This window comes from Dreissena polymorpha, chromosome 9 (assembly GCF_020536995.1).
Source record: "Dreissena polymorpha isolate Duluth1 chromosome 9, UMN_Dpol_1.0, whole genome shotgun sequence".
NCBI lineage: Eukaryota > Metazoa > Mollusca > Bivalvia > Myida > Dreissenidae > Dreissena > Dreissena polymorpha.
In genome coordinates, this window is record NC_068363.1 from 99,815,083 (window position 1) to 99,833,231 (window position 18,149).

The window sequence follows — 18,149 nt, forward strand, 5'->3', positions numbered from 1 at the left end:
GTGAAACATGTGCATATACAAACCGAGTATGAATATAGAACACAACGCAAGTTTGTTATATATTCTAATATAGTTCACAAGTACAAGCTTTAATAAGGAGTATGATATTCATATGTCTAATAGTCTTTTTGTGTTATCAATAGCTATATATCATGGCTTATACATTTTCTTACTTCCTCTCATTTAAGCATATGAAGCATGTTTGTATTTTGAATTAAAGGTCAGTTATATGTTTACACAATTTATCAATTGGCCATATTGTTCAACTACACTGAACACACATATCAAAAACATATATGGCATGAATTTAAAACATTGGTTTTATTTCTTAGACAGTTTTATGCCTTGACATGTGCGATTTAAGTCTTATTACTAAACTGTTGCATTGAATCAATTCTTTTCTAGTTCAATTTTCGAATTTTATAACAGCTTAAAAAGTACACGGAAACATTTTATTACTATCAACATAACTGGCGAGCAAGTATGTAATGAATCAGCGTATTTTAAGGAATGTGTTCGAGAGTTGAGACTCATACAACACCTGTGTGTCCTTTATTTAACGAGACACAAGTTGGAAACGTGTCGAGCCAGTTCTCGATATGTCTGTTATGTTATAATAATAAAACAATAAACTTGACTTTGGCCTTTGAGCTTGGGACACACGTCACTGTGCACACCATGTCCTGTGCAACATGATTGTCATGTCATGAACGTTTTTAATTGTTGGAAAATGAATTTGTATCAGTTGTCGCACGCTAAATGGTGGCTATATTTAAGGAAGTACCTTGACGTGTGACCTGTCGATATGAAATACAGTCCTTATGAGCAACACCTCATTTACACGTACTTTACACGCCAAGTTCTTTAAAAAAAGTCATGAAGTTACAACCAACCTAAACTTCTAATAAGACCTTTGCCCGCGAAATCATTACATTTTAAGCATGTTATTCAAATATTGCATGGTGAATGATGTAGTGCAGTTAAAACAAGGATAAGTAATTGCCGAAAGTTAACATTTTATATCCTAACTAGAACATTCGGCTACACGTCGTCGCTAAGTAGTGAACATACATGGAAAGTTAAATTTCTGTGATGCATTATGGAGTCACATACCGCAAAAGCTCATATAGACGGATGCACACATATCACTAGTCTTTATTGAAGGTACAATTCAGCAGTGACTGAGTGTTAATAAATAAGCATTTGTGAGAGATTGGAGATGTTTTTATTTGGATTTTGTTGCACCGTTTATGCGCTGCTAACGAGTTTGCTGATGTACATGCGGCAACGTGCATAAGCCAGTTTACAATATCGTACGATTATTTAGAAAACCAGTTAAATTGTGGCAAATTGATCAGTGGATGTTACACATTTTAAATTGATAACGCACCTGTTTATAGAAAAACTCTAAGTAAAACTGCGATATGCTTGGAACTCATAATATCATTGTGTAATCTGCACATAAAACTTTTTGATAACTGGTGGATATAAGACATGAAGTGATTATATCGGAATCGTAAATGTACTATAGACTAGTTATCTTGAATTGTATCAATTTTTATGATAATTAGTTAAGTATTAAAATAGCCACCAAACTGACCGATGTTCTAGCGTTGTCTTAAACCCACATACAAAACAAATGGCGACGAGGATTGAGAAGAGTTTTATTTCGGGAATGTTATCCTTTCTTTCAAAATGAAGTATTGTGCATAAAATTCTGGATATTACATCTGTGATAATCATGGCAACATCCTTAATATGAAGTATTAATCCGTTTGAGGGTAACACGGAAACATGGACTTCTTATCAAGAACGCCTTGAGCAATATTTCATTGTGAACGATATTGCAGATGAAAAGAGAGTGGCTGGATTACTTACAATCCTAGGGGAAAGGACATATTGTTTTTTTCATGAGTTTAACATCACCGGCAAAGCCGTCGGCGAAGACGTAAGAAGGAACTGTGTGATTTGCTTAGCACTCACCTTAATCCAAAACCACTGATCATTGCCGAACGTTTTCGATTTCATAAACGAAATCAGGCGACAGGGGAATGTATCAAGGACTATGTAACGACATTAAGGAAGTTGGCGGAATTTTGTAACTTTGGCGACAACCTTAACGACACATTAAGGGACAGATTTGTTTGCGGTCTTTGTGAGGAAACAACACAGAGGAAGTTGCTTTCAACAGTTGACCTAACAATTCAAAATCGTGTGCAGAGACAACATCGGGTTTTAACAACATGATCATGTCCGAATAATAACAGAAGAAATGAAACACATATTCTATATCATTCTGATTTAAATGACGCGACATTTACGTAAGATTTATTCAATTCAATTCAAAATTATTTGTTTTGACTACGTTTTTAAAGTGTTAAATTTGAACGATTAGCTTGGACTTGCATTCGTACATCGATCAGTTTCTAGTACTTATTATATCTGTTCAATATGTGTTATTTATAAGTGTCTGATTAAATCATAATTCAATACTTAAAACGATCAACATACGCCGTCATGTGTGCTTACTATGAAAACCTTCGATATATATGTCGAACTTTACAATGACAACAGCTGATATCGATTCTTTTGTTATTCACTGAAGCAAGTGGTATTCGACTACGTCACTTCCGGCTTGAACAAAAATGTCGACTCGATCGCGAAGTGCGAAAATTTGGCATAGTTATCGGCATTATACTCGCTGAATACGATGGTTTGAATCGAAAAATGGCATTGATATGCATTAACACATTATAATCTCACATTAAATTAGTATATTTAAGGTTTTTAAAACCTCGTCCGTTGATCTTTAAATCTTCACACGAATATGTTCAACACTATCATCTGATTATATAAATAAAACAATTCCAAGTATCCTTCTTAAGCTTCACGGAAAGAACTAGCGCTTTGGGACATAGATGCCCTTGTTTAAAATTCTACCAAGAGCAATGAAGCGTTTCTAAGCAAAAATTTAGCCCACAATTGCTCCTTTTTATCCAGGTGTATACACTTGATATCAATTTTCTTCTGCTGCGCCCAGTGTTAACGAACAACGTTTTTTTGTTTGGGGGGCTGGAAGCGGTACGTTAAGTTGTCTAATTTCGGAAAACAAATGTGTAACGTCTTATCAAACATTAACAATATATCTAACAATAATAAAATCAAAAATGTATCACAGATACAACTTTCAAACAACCCTTAATAACATAATAAATTCACTTAAAACGTCTTTAATCTATTATTATATTGCTTTTAACAAATCTCCATGCCATGGTCAATAAGCCATTAAAAAGCCTGTATCACCGTGTGATATATAGAATTAAACCTTATGCAACACGTGTGTGAGTATTACATACTCAATAAAGGACCCACAAGTACAAAAAAGATGACATTGTGTTAACATTACCTAAAAGTTTATATGATGACCTCATCTTTCGTCCTAGTGCATCGATTTATGGGATTCCATTTCGTGATTTTCATGTAATTTTATGTAATAACAAGTATATTCTTAAACCTTACATCATGTTAGTTGATTAGTTTAATTATTTAGTTTAAAAAGCTGTAATAGTCACTTCATTATTGGTTACGCCTGTTGATAACGAATCGGATAATGGGTATATTGATGAATACCTACGTATGTATTATGTAGATGTAACCTATTACGACCAATGACAGATAACGCTTAATAAATTAAGCATGTATTCAAATAAGACGGTGTACATTAGTGTATTAAAGCATTTAGTTTAAAAGAAGGAAAACACTTTTCTCAATCAATTTTAATTAAACAAAACGATAATTAACAAAACAGTGTTATGTTATGTGCATGGAAAAACAGTTGAAACAAATAGAAATACTTATAATCAAAGACTGATCGCAAAATAGAGATAAATCTGTGTCTTAAATTATTAATCCGGAATCCTAAGATATAATTTTGTGGTGAAATAAAGCTACAAAACAGGACGTATGATGGTTTTGTAAGCAATCTTTTGAATATTCAGTAAGAACAACATACTTTCAGAAATGTTATATTTTGTGTAATATATTTGTGTGTGTCTTGAATTATAACGGCAATTTAAATAATTCCTGGCTGGTTTTGTTCATAGCTGTTCGTTGAGTTTATTTATTAATTGTATTGTTATTGTGTAATACCTTCTGTTTATTTGAGTTTGAATATTCGTTTAATATTTGGTTAAAAATCAAACGTTTGAATTAAATTGTTCGATACAATTTTTCATTTCCGGATTATATTTTTAAATAAGGCGGTTGTGTGCGAACGTTATCCATAAAATGTTTCAAAATTGTTGTTAAGTTTATTAAAAACCGATTATGATGTTGAAGGGGTGGCGAGAAGAGTGTAGTCATGTTACATTAATTATCTTGTACTGGCATAAAACCTGATCAATATATATATCGTTCATTTTAAGTACAGTCGGCTTGTTTACTTGTGATACTTCGTGTGCTTTACCTTCATCTGCAAGTAAATGTTAACAACATATTAACTTCAATTTTAATATAAATGACTTGGCATAATTTGCTTTCGTTCATGATTGGATGTTTTCTTTGAATGGTCTCCCTTGGAATAAGGAAAATACGCCATAAATCATCGATGCCAACTAATCAAAATAAAAATAAAACGTTCATGTTCTTAATTCACACGTATAGACGAAAACAAGTGTTATTTAAAATTTTCTTAGTTGTATTATTGCGTGCTTTATTTTGTACCCGAATACGCGTTTCTGTGTTCATGTCTTTAGACAGGTAACCAAATGAATTACAAAAATCAAATTATTTTAACTAAATAATTATTTATTTATTTAAATGAATAAACTTGAAATTTAACATATTGATATTTATTTATTTTTTCGTTCATTGTATAACATGTGATGACGCGTTATTCATTCTTTTACCAGCTACCGAGATAAGGCACCGCCTATGTTTATTAACGATTGCACCAAATACAGCAAGCTTGATATAGTGAAGAAAAATATAACATGTTTCGAATCGTCATCTGAAAAATATGCGATTTTGTAACCCACAAATTCCACACTCTCGTATTTAACATGATTATTGATCATGGTAAATTTTAGTATTCGTGTGTCAACATGGGTTAATTAAATTGTAGTTCCCAATTTCTATAATCTAATTGTTTAACGGAATAACATAATTCTATCATCAAAATATCAATTGCATAAAAAATGGTATTGTTAACAACTGTTATCGCTTCAGTCTAATCTAAAACAAATCTCTCTTTCATTTTTACATTACGTTATTTCTGATTTTCTTGTTTTTGTTAATTTGATTAATTATGGATTATCTAAAATCGCCATTGTTACGAAACAAATTTGAGTATATTGTTCTTTGATATTTTTCTTTACAAAACGTTGGCAAATTGCCATACTGACAATCGGTGAGCACGCGCCTTTCACTATTCATTGTCACATGAGAACGAGTGCAAATGTTTAAGTAATGTGTGGGTATACATATCACGGGCAATGTCATATTAGTTTTAAACAATATTAAGATAAACATAGACAAGGTTTGATACGACGACACATGATCGGATTTCAAAAGGAAAAACTGTGTACAAACATTGCATAAAGATTAAAAGTAACATTGAGTACGTTGTTTAATTAAATAGTATCATTTGAAGATGGTGAACATATGAGAGAAACTACAATATAAGGTTTAGGTAAAATTATGCATAAGACCCGGAAAGTATATACATTTCGTTATTGAGTATCGAATAGTAAGTTCTTATCCCAAATCATTTTAGAACCAGGGATTTATTATTAAAAACAAAACCACATTTTTGTACAAAAGTTATGATTATTATATATTAATGCATTGGAAATTGATTCAATACTTGTTTTTAACGTCCGGATCGTTTAATAGCCGAAATTGCCACACTTCGTATCCTCACTTACCAGATGCGGTCGGAATATCCTTTAATTACGTGTATTTTTAGATTCTATATATAATTATAAGCTTAAACTTTTTGTATTTGATAAAGTTAACTTGTATTACTTAATAAGAGCAAGAGGCTGTTTTAGTTGAGGAGTACTTAACCTTTAACACATTCTAAAACTATGTTCTTGTTACAGTACAGAAAGTTGTTTTCTTCAATATAAAGAAGTGAAACTCCAGCTGCTGGAGCAGTATTGCATTCTCATTATACACAATTAGTTGATCCTTTATTTAAGGCAAGTGACTAATTGCCAAAACAGTGCGAAACAGCACACTACGAAACAGCATACACAAATAGAAGAATAAAGCTAGGGTCACCGCCTTGGAACGGTCAAGAACTTATTAAAAGTGATATTATTAACAAAATGTGTTTTAACAAAACATTCACATGCGAGTTATACATTTTGGAAAAACAATAAAATTAAACTATTCAAAAAGCTGACAAGAAGCGATACGTTTCTAAACGGCTAATAAAACAGCCAATAGCTTCAGGTGGGTGATTTTAATAAGAGAACTTTCAGAATGCTTTAAAGCACTTCAAAATATGGAAAAAAAAGTTTCAACTGGCTAATTAAACAGTTAATAATATGTTTTCAATTGCAAAATCAATGTCATGTCCCCTGCATACTGAGTACACACCTTTACAACTGACTTATGTGTTGTATATAATATATTTCTGTTAGTTAAATATGATCAACATTATGTTAATTTGGTGCTTAAACCCCTGAAAGAACATAATTATAGGATGCATTTCTAAAACACATTTGAATATTATTGTTTTAATTAAAAAAGCAACGCAAAAGGTTTACTGATAAGCGCTTGGGTAAACACTTTCAAAAGTACGAATTTGGTTTTCCAACTTAAAATGTCCTCTCTCTATTTATATGTTCGTGTTGTAGGATTTGTGTTATGAATTCTCTTGTTAACAAAACCATATATGGTGCATCTGATCATATATGATCATATCTAACATTAAAAAATATATACGCCTCATAATTGCATTATGGGATTCGCTGAAAAACACATGAAAAAAACATCTTATTAAGATATCTTTCTCAATCTTCCTGTACAATAAGGTAAATCGCCTTATTGTATTTACTGTTATCAGTTTGTCACTATTTAACCAATATTTTTAAGATAACCTTGTGTTGATTTTAAGTTTATGTTCAAAAGACCCTCTATTGATAATCCCATAATCGAAAAAATTGACCTCCGCCATATTGGCTTATCACGTGACCTTCTGCCATTACGGTACTGAATAATCTGGCAGATTTCAGCGTACTAATGACTTTGCAAAGTGGGAATTTACACAATTGAAACATGTAACAAAGTTTCGATATTTATCACATCGTTTATAAATAACAGTTGATAAACAGCATACATGCTAGATTTATAACATATATGTCACTGCAACAATACTTAGTGACAACAAAAATCTATAGTCGAAATAAAGTTTGTGATTTTACGCAAATTAGTCGGTAAGATATCAGGAAAAGGCATTTTTTTAATTAGAAAATATGAATATTGTATAGTCTAAAACTTGCTTTTTATTAGTATCTCTTATATAAAAATCGCTTTCAATTTTATACAAAAAACTCTAGCCGTATTTGAATTTGTGGTTTTAAATGAACTAGTATTATTCATAAGTGAAACTGTTAATGATGTCAGGACATGGTATACTTTTTAATTGAAAAGTACGTAATATCAAAGTATATAGCCTGAACGAAATTGTGTTTGTGTTGCCCACAATATTAACTAAACTAATTCCTTTCTTAATTCAATGTTCTTATTTAAATCTAATTTTAAGATAAAAAATGTTCAACATGAAAAATATTGACGCTTTAGTAAACTAAAATAGTTCAAATCATGTTCCCTTCGTTTCCTTAACTTATTAATGTCTTTATTTTGTGTAATAAAGTATACATTTAAGATAAAAAAGTAAACCACGAACAAAAGAAGTGATATTTTGTAAATAACTGTAAATTTGTAATTTTCAAATTTAGAAAGATAATGGACTTGAAAAAAATGTGCGATAGGGGCCCGATAGCATTCCCTCAATGGGAGGCGATGTTGCAAATTTGGATTTAAAGCCTTAATTGGTATGCGTGTGACACCACCTGTCTGCTTATCTGTATATGCCGTTATTAAGATAAGATAGTTTGCGTCACCTTCTTATAACATGTAAAATGAAAATCAATACTCGGTGCTGATTTTTATTACTCTTAACAGATTGCAGATGAACCTTGTTTCTATGAATCACCTTATATTACACCGATAAAAATATTTGCATGAAAAAAAACACGAACTTTTATGTGAAGATCAGATCGATAACAAAAACTTTTTTAATTTTCAAATATATTCGATAAAAGCGTTTCATTTTTTTATTCAGTAGTGTAATGGCGGCAAGTGCGAGAATCAGGGGCGGTAATCCAGATGTTATCGATTCTGGGATTGTCTCTATATAAAATATTTCTGACAAGATATTTTAACACCATGAAATCAAAATTGTATGTGGAAAGGTACACTCTTTACTTCTAGCATTTACTATATTCATCAAACGTTTTACAATATAATAAACACTGTGAAACTTCAGCTGCATAAGCGATAATAGTAAAACATTTTTGAATTACGAGGTCTTTGCGACACGTGACTGATAACAACATAGCGTGATGCAAGACAAGTGACTGATAACAACATAGCGTGATGCAAGACAAAAGCACAAGACACAGCAATAAACCCAACACGCAACAAATAGAAATGAAAAACTGCTTTGGTGTAATTCACCAGCGATATGCTCCCAGCACATTGATAAAACAAACGTAATGTCTATGCAGTATGCCAGTCCAGATACATGTTGATGCCAAGCTCTCAGTCTCAGCGAACAGTTTTCTGTCTGCCAGGTCTCTTCTATTCAACAAAAAGCATTTTCCTCTATATCTTGCACTGTTTAATATATCCTTTAAACCAACTGATCTGCTGTGCGTTTACTAATTCGACCAGAACATATTTTATTTTATTTAAACTAATCATATCCAATCGTTATATACAAACACGTTTTCGCCACTATTGTTAATATGAAATATGTTAATGCAAAATATATTTAACATTTTTTATTAGAGTGTTATTGTTTTCTTTTCAGTATTGTTGCAGACGCGCTACACTACAACATTTATGAACATATAATTTATATACACTCTCGGAATTACATTTTAATTTGTAGTGCAAGACATTTAAAACTGAAAGAAAGTCATGAAAAGAATCGCACCTATCCTATTGATAGTGTCTGCTTATTGTAAGTTTGGTGGCGGTCTCTGGCCGACCTATATAGCATCCAATGGTTTGACGTGTTACCTGTGTTCAGCCGGGACATACTTGATAAAAGACTGTTCTTTTGACCTTGAATACGCAGTTTGCAGCCCTTGTCCCTCTGGAACATTTTCCACAATCTATAACCGTGCCCTATATTGCCAACCATGTTCAACCATTTGCCCGAAAACTAACTTGGAAACCGAGAATCAACATGAAATAAAAACGACCGAGTGCACCAGGACATCGGATATTAAATGCGAGTGTCGTCCCGGACTTTTTAGGGAAGAAGGATATCGTGTTAAGTGCATACAAAACAAGGAAACTGATGAAACACATATATTAGTACATAATGGGAAAATAATTTAGCAAAACAATATGTCATAGTTATAAGGGTTTGAAGTTTTCTACTGTATATAATATAAAGGGAATGTATATGAATACAGGTTCTAGCACTGTACTTACCGTACTTATTAAAGGCACCGGTCACTCTGACACTGTCTGCAAGCGGTGTGAACCTGGTCAGACATTTTCTGATACGACGTCGGCAAAAGATCCATGTCGAGTATGTACAAAATGTGACGGTCGCTTTATCGTACAGAATGAGTGCACACCGGACCATTGACAACAACGGGTTTGTTTTGTAGCTATAATGATACACTATTTTAATCAAGTACAAATAGGTAGCCCGGAATATTTTTAAAAAGGTCATCATAAGAAATCTGATGTTGCTTTTATCCCAAATACCGTCAGTTGACCTCCATCATAGGCGAACCTTTAAATTACTTCGCTGAAGGTTTTAGTAAAGTAAAAACACAGCTTTGTTAATATATCATTTTCATAGCCACATGTTTGCCTATACAACACGACGATTTCGGGAAGTTAAGCCTCGGTCTCGGTTTCGGCACAGGCATCCCTGCAATTTTGGTCCTTGTCATTTTTGGCGCTTACTTGATAGCTAGACGAGGGAACAAACGTAATAAACGAAACGGTTAGTATTGGTTGTTTTTTAGGTGACTATATCTATGGCTGTTTTAACACTAGCACTATACATTTTTCGAAAAGTCCATCAAATCAACATTTAAGCAATTCTGCAACACCTTCAGATGTACACGCCTCTTAAGTTGTCATGTCTCTATTACACAATTATATTGAATTTAACAATCTATTGTACAATTGTTGTGCCTCTTTGTTTTAATTAAAATATTGCTGAAGAATTGCTACAGATCAATTCTAACAAATGTTGACTTCACGGTGCCTATACCACGTGACTTTTAAAGATCTGTGTTTGGGGAATAAAGCGCGACCAAGTTAACATTTTGAATGATGTATTTTTTAATATTTCACCATTGTTAATGGGATAAAGTGGAGAGCACGTTCACTCGTGAGCGTTTTCTATAGGTATCATGATCTTTTCAAACAAATAAGTATATTTCCAGTAAAGTGCAACCGCGCGTTTGTAATATGAAGTCCCATCACTGATCCGACATTTTTCTAACCGTTCAAACAGGCGGTTGCACTTTACTGAAAAAAAAGTTATGAATTTTGATTCGAGATACGGAGCTGGAACGCTATCGGACTGTGCTTTAAGCAGAGTTTGGAATACTTTGTGGTTTTCCTCTGATCCATAGCGTTCAGTTAGCCGGAAATTTCTTGAACTTCGAGAGTTACTTACAACTACAAACATTACTAAACTCGGTTATAGAATGTCTAGAGTTGGTTTATATATATATATATATATATTTATATATATATATATATATATATATATATATATATATATATATATATATATATATATATATATATATATATATATATATATATATATATATATATATGCATGAAGACGCACATGATGATATAATGTGTTGCAACTAGTTTATGTTTATAATTTGGTTGTGCATGCCTGCTAAAAAGGCCAAGGCACATCAAGGGTGATTTATATTTTTAATTGGCTAAAGATAATGGAAGCTCTTGTTTCAATGCAGATGAAGCAATATAGTACAAGGTTAGACTCTCTATTCAATAGCTAAGGTGCACCATTTTAAGGCGAAGTGTGTTGCGCTGAAATGCCCGATGAATATGGCTACCACCTCATGATGGCGATTCAGGCAGTATTGGATATTGTATGAATAAAGTAGCTGACGTTGTTATCGATGCCATTTTTTGTTAAATCAAGGCGTCAAGAAAGGCTAGAAGAAAACTAATGAAACATTATTACATGCTTCTGATCCGTGAATTTTCAACTTTGATTGCTTCAACTTGGGCAGTTATAAATGAACAGTTCAAACTATGTGAGGTCCAACTTCGGAAGCTCGCACGCTATATATCCTCACCTTGTAGACTACAACTTATGGAGTTCTGAATACATAAGCCAACAAGTAGGCTCACTTACGTTACATCATTAATGTAAGATGTGCAACCTTTATCATATTCTAAATATCATAATATTGTATCCGGTTTCATTGTGTGTATTTTTTTTCAGCAAATAACTCATTCAGCCCTGATGACATTGAACAACCGCGCGGTATGTACATATAATTTAATAATTTCTTATTTTATTCTTGATGAACCAATTATTTTGTTAGTAATCATGCTTTCGCATAAAATCACCAGTGTCATAACGCAACGGTTTTATCTATAAAAAAGTTATATACACAAAGAGTACAACAATGAGGAACTCCTTCTTCAAAAACATACCATTTTGGTTCATGATAGTTGTGAACATGAACAACAATGCGGTAAGTTAACTTTAATGAAAGCTTTTTAAAATGCCAGGTCTGTCCAGACATTGATTGTATGTTTGACTTTAATCTTCATAAAGATCAATTAAGACGCTTGTTAAATAAATCCGCAATAAAACACGTGTAACATGTTCATATTTAATTATTAACGAGATAGCCGTCGTCCTTACCAACGATGAAGGACGAAAACCACTACAATTTCAACGAACACATCTACATGGTATTTGATTGTTTTATTTTCCGAAAATAATACACTTATCCCGAATGGCATAGCACAATTGACACATTTAAGACGTTTATAACGTACATGTAATTAAACAAGTTTAATAAAATGTCATTCAGTTTCTGGAAAGCTCTATTAACAAGTAATTACCTAAAATAAATATGTGTAGTACATACAGATTTGATACCAACTGGTTTCAAACAACTATAAGATATATAAATTGCCAAATTGGGTGGCTGATTGCCAAGTTACATTTATTGCAACAGTAAGATGCTTAATAAACAATCTGTTTTTCAACACGATTTAAAACTGATAAAAAAAAATATTTTATTTTTAATTTCAGCAGGGATGAATTTCGTCCCCAATGGCATTCACCAACCGAGCAGTATGTTGTTTTTATTTTAAAGCCAATTTTCTTTGAAACAAGCCATTTCGGATATTTACATGTTAACGTTAAATGTTATCTGTTAAAATAGATGCAACTACTCACATCATGCGAGTCCTTATATTGTCTGTCATTTGCACAAAACTTCGTAGGTGTTCTTCTTTAAATGGGTTTTGTGACGAGAAGGTTTCGGTTCGAATAAGATTCACGTTTCTTCACGGTTACATTACAATAACCTTACTTTTCGTAGCAAATAATATTAAGATGTTTATTAAATAACACAGTAATTTATTTTTAGTGTTAAAATGATTTATTTGGCTTTTTAAGAGCATTTAATATTAAGAATATTAGAAAGTGTCGAGTAAAATCCTGCATATATATTCGGCCTATTTCTATGGCACTGCAGAAGAAATTGATATTATGTAATCTCTGAGTTCGGAAAGCAGAAAAAGGGCAATCGGTAGGCATTGTCAAAGCGTAGTGAATTCGGTAACTTCGGTAGTTTCCTGATCATTCCTTTCCGTTGGGTGGCGCTCGGTTAATATAGGTATATGTAGACTCGCAAATAGGCAATTTCGTCATTTTTCTGCGGATTCGAGCGGGATTACAATCAAAGAAAAATGTACGGTACTATAATGAACAGTGCGCTGCAGCATTTGGGTATATACGTTAACTTCAAACGGTGCTGCCCGGGCTGCAAAGTTCCTGTTGCTAGCAGAGAAGACGTTAGGACGTTAGAAGTCGTACAAAGGAGTGGCAGAAGCTCAACCTAAAGCGTTGGATATCAAACATAGAAGCTTCATTGGAGGCAACAGCTTCATTGAAAGCAACGGTCCCCTGTTTGTCGCACTATAAATATTCGCGGCGACTTGATTTCTTTTTAATTTTCTAATCAAAATGCAGACAGCCTGATAAAAATCATTTACTTATATTGTTATTTAGTTAATAGACTTGCGAGGGCTTCGGAAGGCACATCGTCATTGTGAGGCCGCTTATAGCGCTCGGTGGCGGCCTCATGAAGTCGGCTTCGCGTTACAGTTTCAATACTGTATTAGCCAAATGTAACTTGATTACACTGAATGCTTAACTTGATGACACCGTAATGCTTATTGTAATCTTCTATATTAATAAACATCAAGTGCAAATGTTTTACTGTACCCCTTAAAAACACATCTGAATTGATAAAAACAAAAACAATTGTGACTTATATATTTTTATGTGTATGCATAGTTTTTCATTTGTTACGGGCATATATGTCCAATGTATAATGTTATAAACTCTTATAAAACCGTATTCATAGAACTGAATAACGATCGGACCACTTGTGTGTACTTTTGGCTTAACCAAAATATGGTTAGTTAATCAATTTACACTTTTAATATAATACACGGTTAGCAAAGGAACTGGAAATACCCAGAGAAACACTAGTTTTGCTTCAATAGAAAAATTTCTGGCTAAACACTTGAAGAGATTGATTATTTAAAAAAAACTGATTTTGTGGAAATTAAACCTAACTGATTTCTTGTTGTTAGCCTTGCGGTCTGATGTCAGTTTGCTTTTTTTGTTTCTACTGCAGTTGAGCCAGAGTATGTCGAGCTCAGCAGCTGCATTCCACCTGGTGAATTTAAGATGTTCTTCGGCAAAATAAGAATTGGTATTGACCTATATGGTAAAGCTATAATCTTGGTTCTAGCTTCAGAAAGCTGAGTATTAATATCTTTTAATTGCAATGTTTTTAAAAAGAGTTATAATATTATGATGCCTTTTTTCTGAAATTTTAACGGTTAAACTCACCTATTACTTCACAAGTGAAATCATTTCAGCCGAAGACACTATAACTCGTGTCACAATCGAAAACCCATTTAAAATCAAAGAACAGTGTTACCAGTTGTTGATGGAGTGGGGACGTCTGCAGCGAAGGGACGTTGATTTGTCGGACGTTGAGTGGTCTATGGAGCTTTGTCGACTTCTTAAAAGTGATATTGATGCGTTAGAAGATTTGCTGAATGATACAAAACAAAACCTGTTTGACGTTCTAGACAGGCGCTTAGATGGCTTTGGGCAACATTTACCGAGAAATGGAGGAACTGATCATTGATGTTGTTAACTGTCAATATGCAGGATAATTGTTGTTGTTTTATGTTATGACCTGTTGAAGACTCGGGTCATCAGTGCTTTTGAGAGATGAATAAAAGGATAAACTATTTAAAGTCTGTACTCACAAACTCGCTCTTCAGTGCAGTTTCTTTCCTTCTGACGCAACTGAATGTTCTATTTGTTGTATAAGACTTTAAACTATGTTACAACAAGAAAACAAGAAAACAATCTTCAGAATTTGCTTTCAATTTTGATAAACTGACCGACACATTTTCTTAATAAAAAAAATAATGTTGTAGATTGTATAATAGGCTGAATAATAAATCATTATATAATTCAGAATATATTATTTTCACAACAAGTGTGTATTTATTCAGTCTTTGGTCTGAGCATATCTGAAGAAAACAGGGCGCAGCATTTGTTTCAGATGATGTTTACATATTGGGAATGTTAATAATTGTATTTGCACATAATCAGCTCGAAGATTCTAAAAGTGCATTAAACACAAGCAATGCAGTTATAAAATCTATCTTTGTTGGAAACCAGATGCTTTTAAAACCATCGTCAATCAAAAGCTACATAATTATACAAACATGAATTTATAAAACAAACAATAAAGCTCAATAAAAAGGGAAATATGATCATTTGCTCATATTTCATATTGCCGGTATGTGATTTAAAACGCGGATTTACCCAATGCGGTACAATTTTACTTAAAATAGTGTTGTATGTTTATTTAAAAGACTTATTGTATTGTATTCCGGTCATTTGTACGTTAGTTTGAAATGATTAATTGTTAAACCGATATTATGTGGGACGTTTTATTTATATATTTATATTGTTGTTAATGCCTACATGAGCTATATAGTACAAATAGCGTTGATTATTATACAATATGAATTATGTGTGCATGATTCCTTGTGATTATTTATTATTGAGGATAAATGCTAATTATAATATTGCGTGTCGTATATTTCAAATTACGTGCAATGTGGTGCTTTTTTCATTTTATTCCACAAGAAGCCTGGCTTTCACATCCATAATGTTTCTGTACCGTATAGTAGTAGTATGGAACCCGGTGAACCATGATTTGTTCGAATAATTAATTATTTAAATGGTAAATTGTTATACCGATATAAATGGAACGTTTTATTAATATATTGTTTATGTATATTGTTGTTAAGGCCTACATGAGCTATATAGTACAGATAGCGTTAATTACTATTCAATATGAATTATTTGTTCAGTATTCATTTTGCCTACGTGAGCTTTATAGTACAAATAGCGTTAATTACTATTAAATATGAATTATTTGTTCAGTATTTATTGTATTGTGCCTACGTGAGCTTTATAGTACAAATAGCGTTTATTACTATTCAATATGAATTATGTGTTCAGTATTCCTTGTACCTACATGAGCTATATAGCACAAATAGCTTTTATTACTATCCAATTTAAATTATTTGTTCAGTATTCCTTGTGCCTACATGAGCTATATAGTACAACTAGCGTTAATTACTATTCACTGTGAATTATTTGTTCAGTATTTATTGTGCCTACGTGAGCTTTTTAGTACAAATAGCGTTAATTACTATTCAAAATGAATTATTTGTTCAGTATTCATTGTGTCTACATGAGCTATATAGCACAATTAGCTTTTATTACTATTCAATGTGAATTATTTGTTCAGTATTCCTTGTGCCTACATGAGCTATATAGTACAAATAGCGTTTATTTCTATTCAATGTAAATTATTTGTTCATTGTGATTATTGATTATTGAGGATAAATGATACATTTAATATTGCATGTCGTATATTTCAAAGTAGGTGCAATGTGGTGCTTTTTTCATTTTATTTCACGAAAAGCATGGCTTTCACATACATAATGTTTCTGTACCATATAGTAGTAGTATGGAACCCGGTGAACCATGATTTGTTCGAATAATAAATTCGTTTGATAAAGTTGCGAAATGCCAAACTTCGTTCATTAAACTTATTTTAAAAGGTTGTACAACTTGTACCGTACTAGGTATCACATTATACTTGCAAAATATTCTTTGTAAAAGGACTTTTATTAATTTAATAAAAGCTGAATTTAAATCACCTTACAAACAGCCTTTATGTTCGGGTCATCAAATTCCAGTTCCTAGTTCACAACAAATAATCGCATCCATTACCCCCGATTACGATCTTTTGGTCTTGTTAGTGCGGTTGTTAATCACCTAGTGCACTACACTTATTTCTAATGTGGCAAACGAGTGTTAAAGTAGATCAGGATTAAGGTTGGGATCAAACGTGCAAACTTTGTGTTCTGGAACAAGTGGTTTACAACAAGACTTGCAGTTTGTTGTTGTAAACCCGTTATTCACATTCACTCAGTGTCTGTACGTGCAATTATGTTTCTATCTAAGGCGAAAGCAAAATTAAAAAGCGATCTTACATTAAAAGGTAAAAAATCTCTTTATTAAATTGAATTGATGAACACCTAAGCACTCATAAAAAGACATAATAACGAAAGTTTTATAATTGTGTATATGTTTTAAATCATGAAACCAAAACGTTACTAGTCCTCAAAAAGACAACATAGGACAAGTTTCGATATTCTTCCGTCAGTTGCATTGTTTGTAAGTGTACCGTATCTTTTCCGAAGGAATTGCATTTATCCCGGTAACTTGCAATTGAATTAATTTACATACATAGTGGCTTAACAGTTCACTTTGCAAAACGTAATTGGGTTTGCCTCTTGTCAGTCGTTCGTCTTCCGTCGAGTGTAAACTTTTAATTAAAAAGACAAGTTCTTTCAAACAGCTGGAACGATGTTAATGGAATTTCACAAGAATGATCTTCTTCCAAAGTTGAAAATCTCTCCGATCGGCTCCATATGTTCGTTGCCAGGACTAACAATAGAATTAAACAAAATTGCCAGGATTGACATGAAGCGCTCAACTTCAATGAACAAGTCAGATATTTACCAATTGACCCAGGTTTTACCCCGCATGACTCGTATTCAACCATGGCATTGATTATGTCAATAAGAGCATTTTAACCACGTTTCATCAAGATGAGTCATTAATGTTGCTCCGCGAAGTGTTCAAAGGTTTTTCTGAGATTTTACCTGGTGAAATAGTTTTTATAAACTCAAAAAACCCATAATCCATCTCAGCTTAGTTAAAGTCAACTTAAAAGTTTTCAGCAAGTGTCATCACAATTAAGTCATAAATGTTGCATTTAGAGTCGTAAAGAGCTAAAGTTAAAGACGCGCACCACATAATGTACCCTGAAGGAACACACATGCCGGACATAGAATAAAAACTTCGAATTCATGGGACATACAAAAGAAAATAATAAAAAAATCTTGGGGGTTTCTAAAATCACAAAGTTTTAAATTTGGTGTGTAACATTATAAAGCGGTCCTCAATAACAAAA

At 32.6% G+C, this 18,149-nt stretch overlaps 1 protein-coding gene across 1 annotated transcript; it reads left to right on the forward strand.

Annotated features, from left to right (window-relative positions):
* Window positions 1-10,099: 10,099 nt before the first annotated feature.
* On the forward strand, window positions 10,100-16,701 carry LOC127844522 (uncharacterized). Its single transcript, XM_052374792.1, has 6 exons — window positions 10,100-10,261; window positions 11,759-11,800; window positions 12,175-12,237; window positions 12,584-12,625; window positions 14,202-14,294; window positions 14,449-16,701. Exons 4-6 carry the CDS (start codon window positions 12,589-12,591, stop codon window positions 14,721-14,723), a joined length of 405 nt encoding a protein of 134 aa, XP_052230752.1. The 5' UTR covers window positions 10,100-10,261; window positions 11,759-11,800; window positions 12,175-12,237; window positions 12,584-12,588; the 3' UTR covers window positions 14,724-16,701.
* The last annotated feature ends 1,448 nt before the right edge of the window (window positions 16,702-18,149 follow it).

Coding starts and splice junctions, on each gene's coding strand:
- LOC127844522 (XM_052374792.1), top strand. CDS start 12,589: ATGAATTTCGTCCCCAATGGCATTCACCAACCGAGCA. Junction 12,626..14,201: donor TGGCATTCACCAACCGAGCA/GTATGTTGTTTT, acceptor TTTCTACTGCAG/TTGAGCCAGAGTATGTCGAG. Junction 14,295..14,448: donor AATTGGTATTGACCTATATG/GTAAAGCTATAA, acceptor AAATCATTTCAG/CCGAAGACACTATAACTCGT.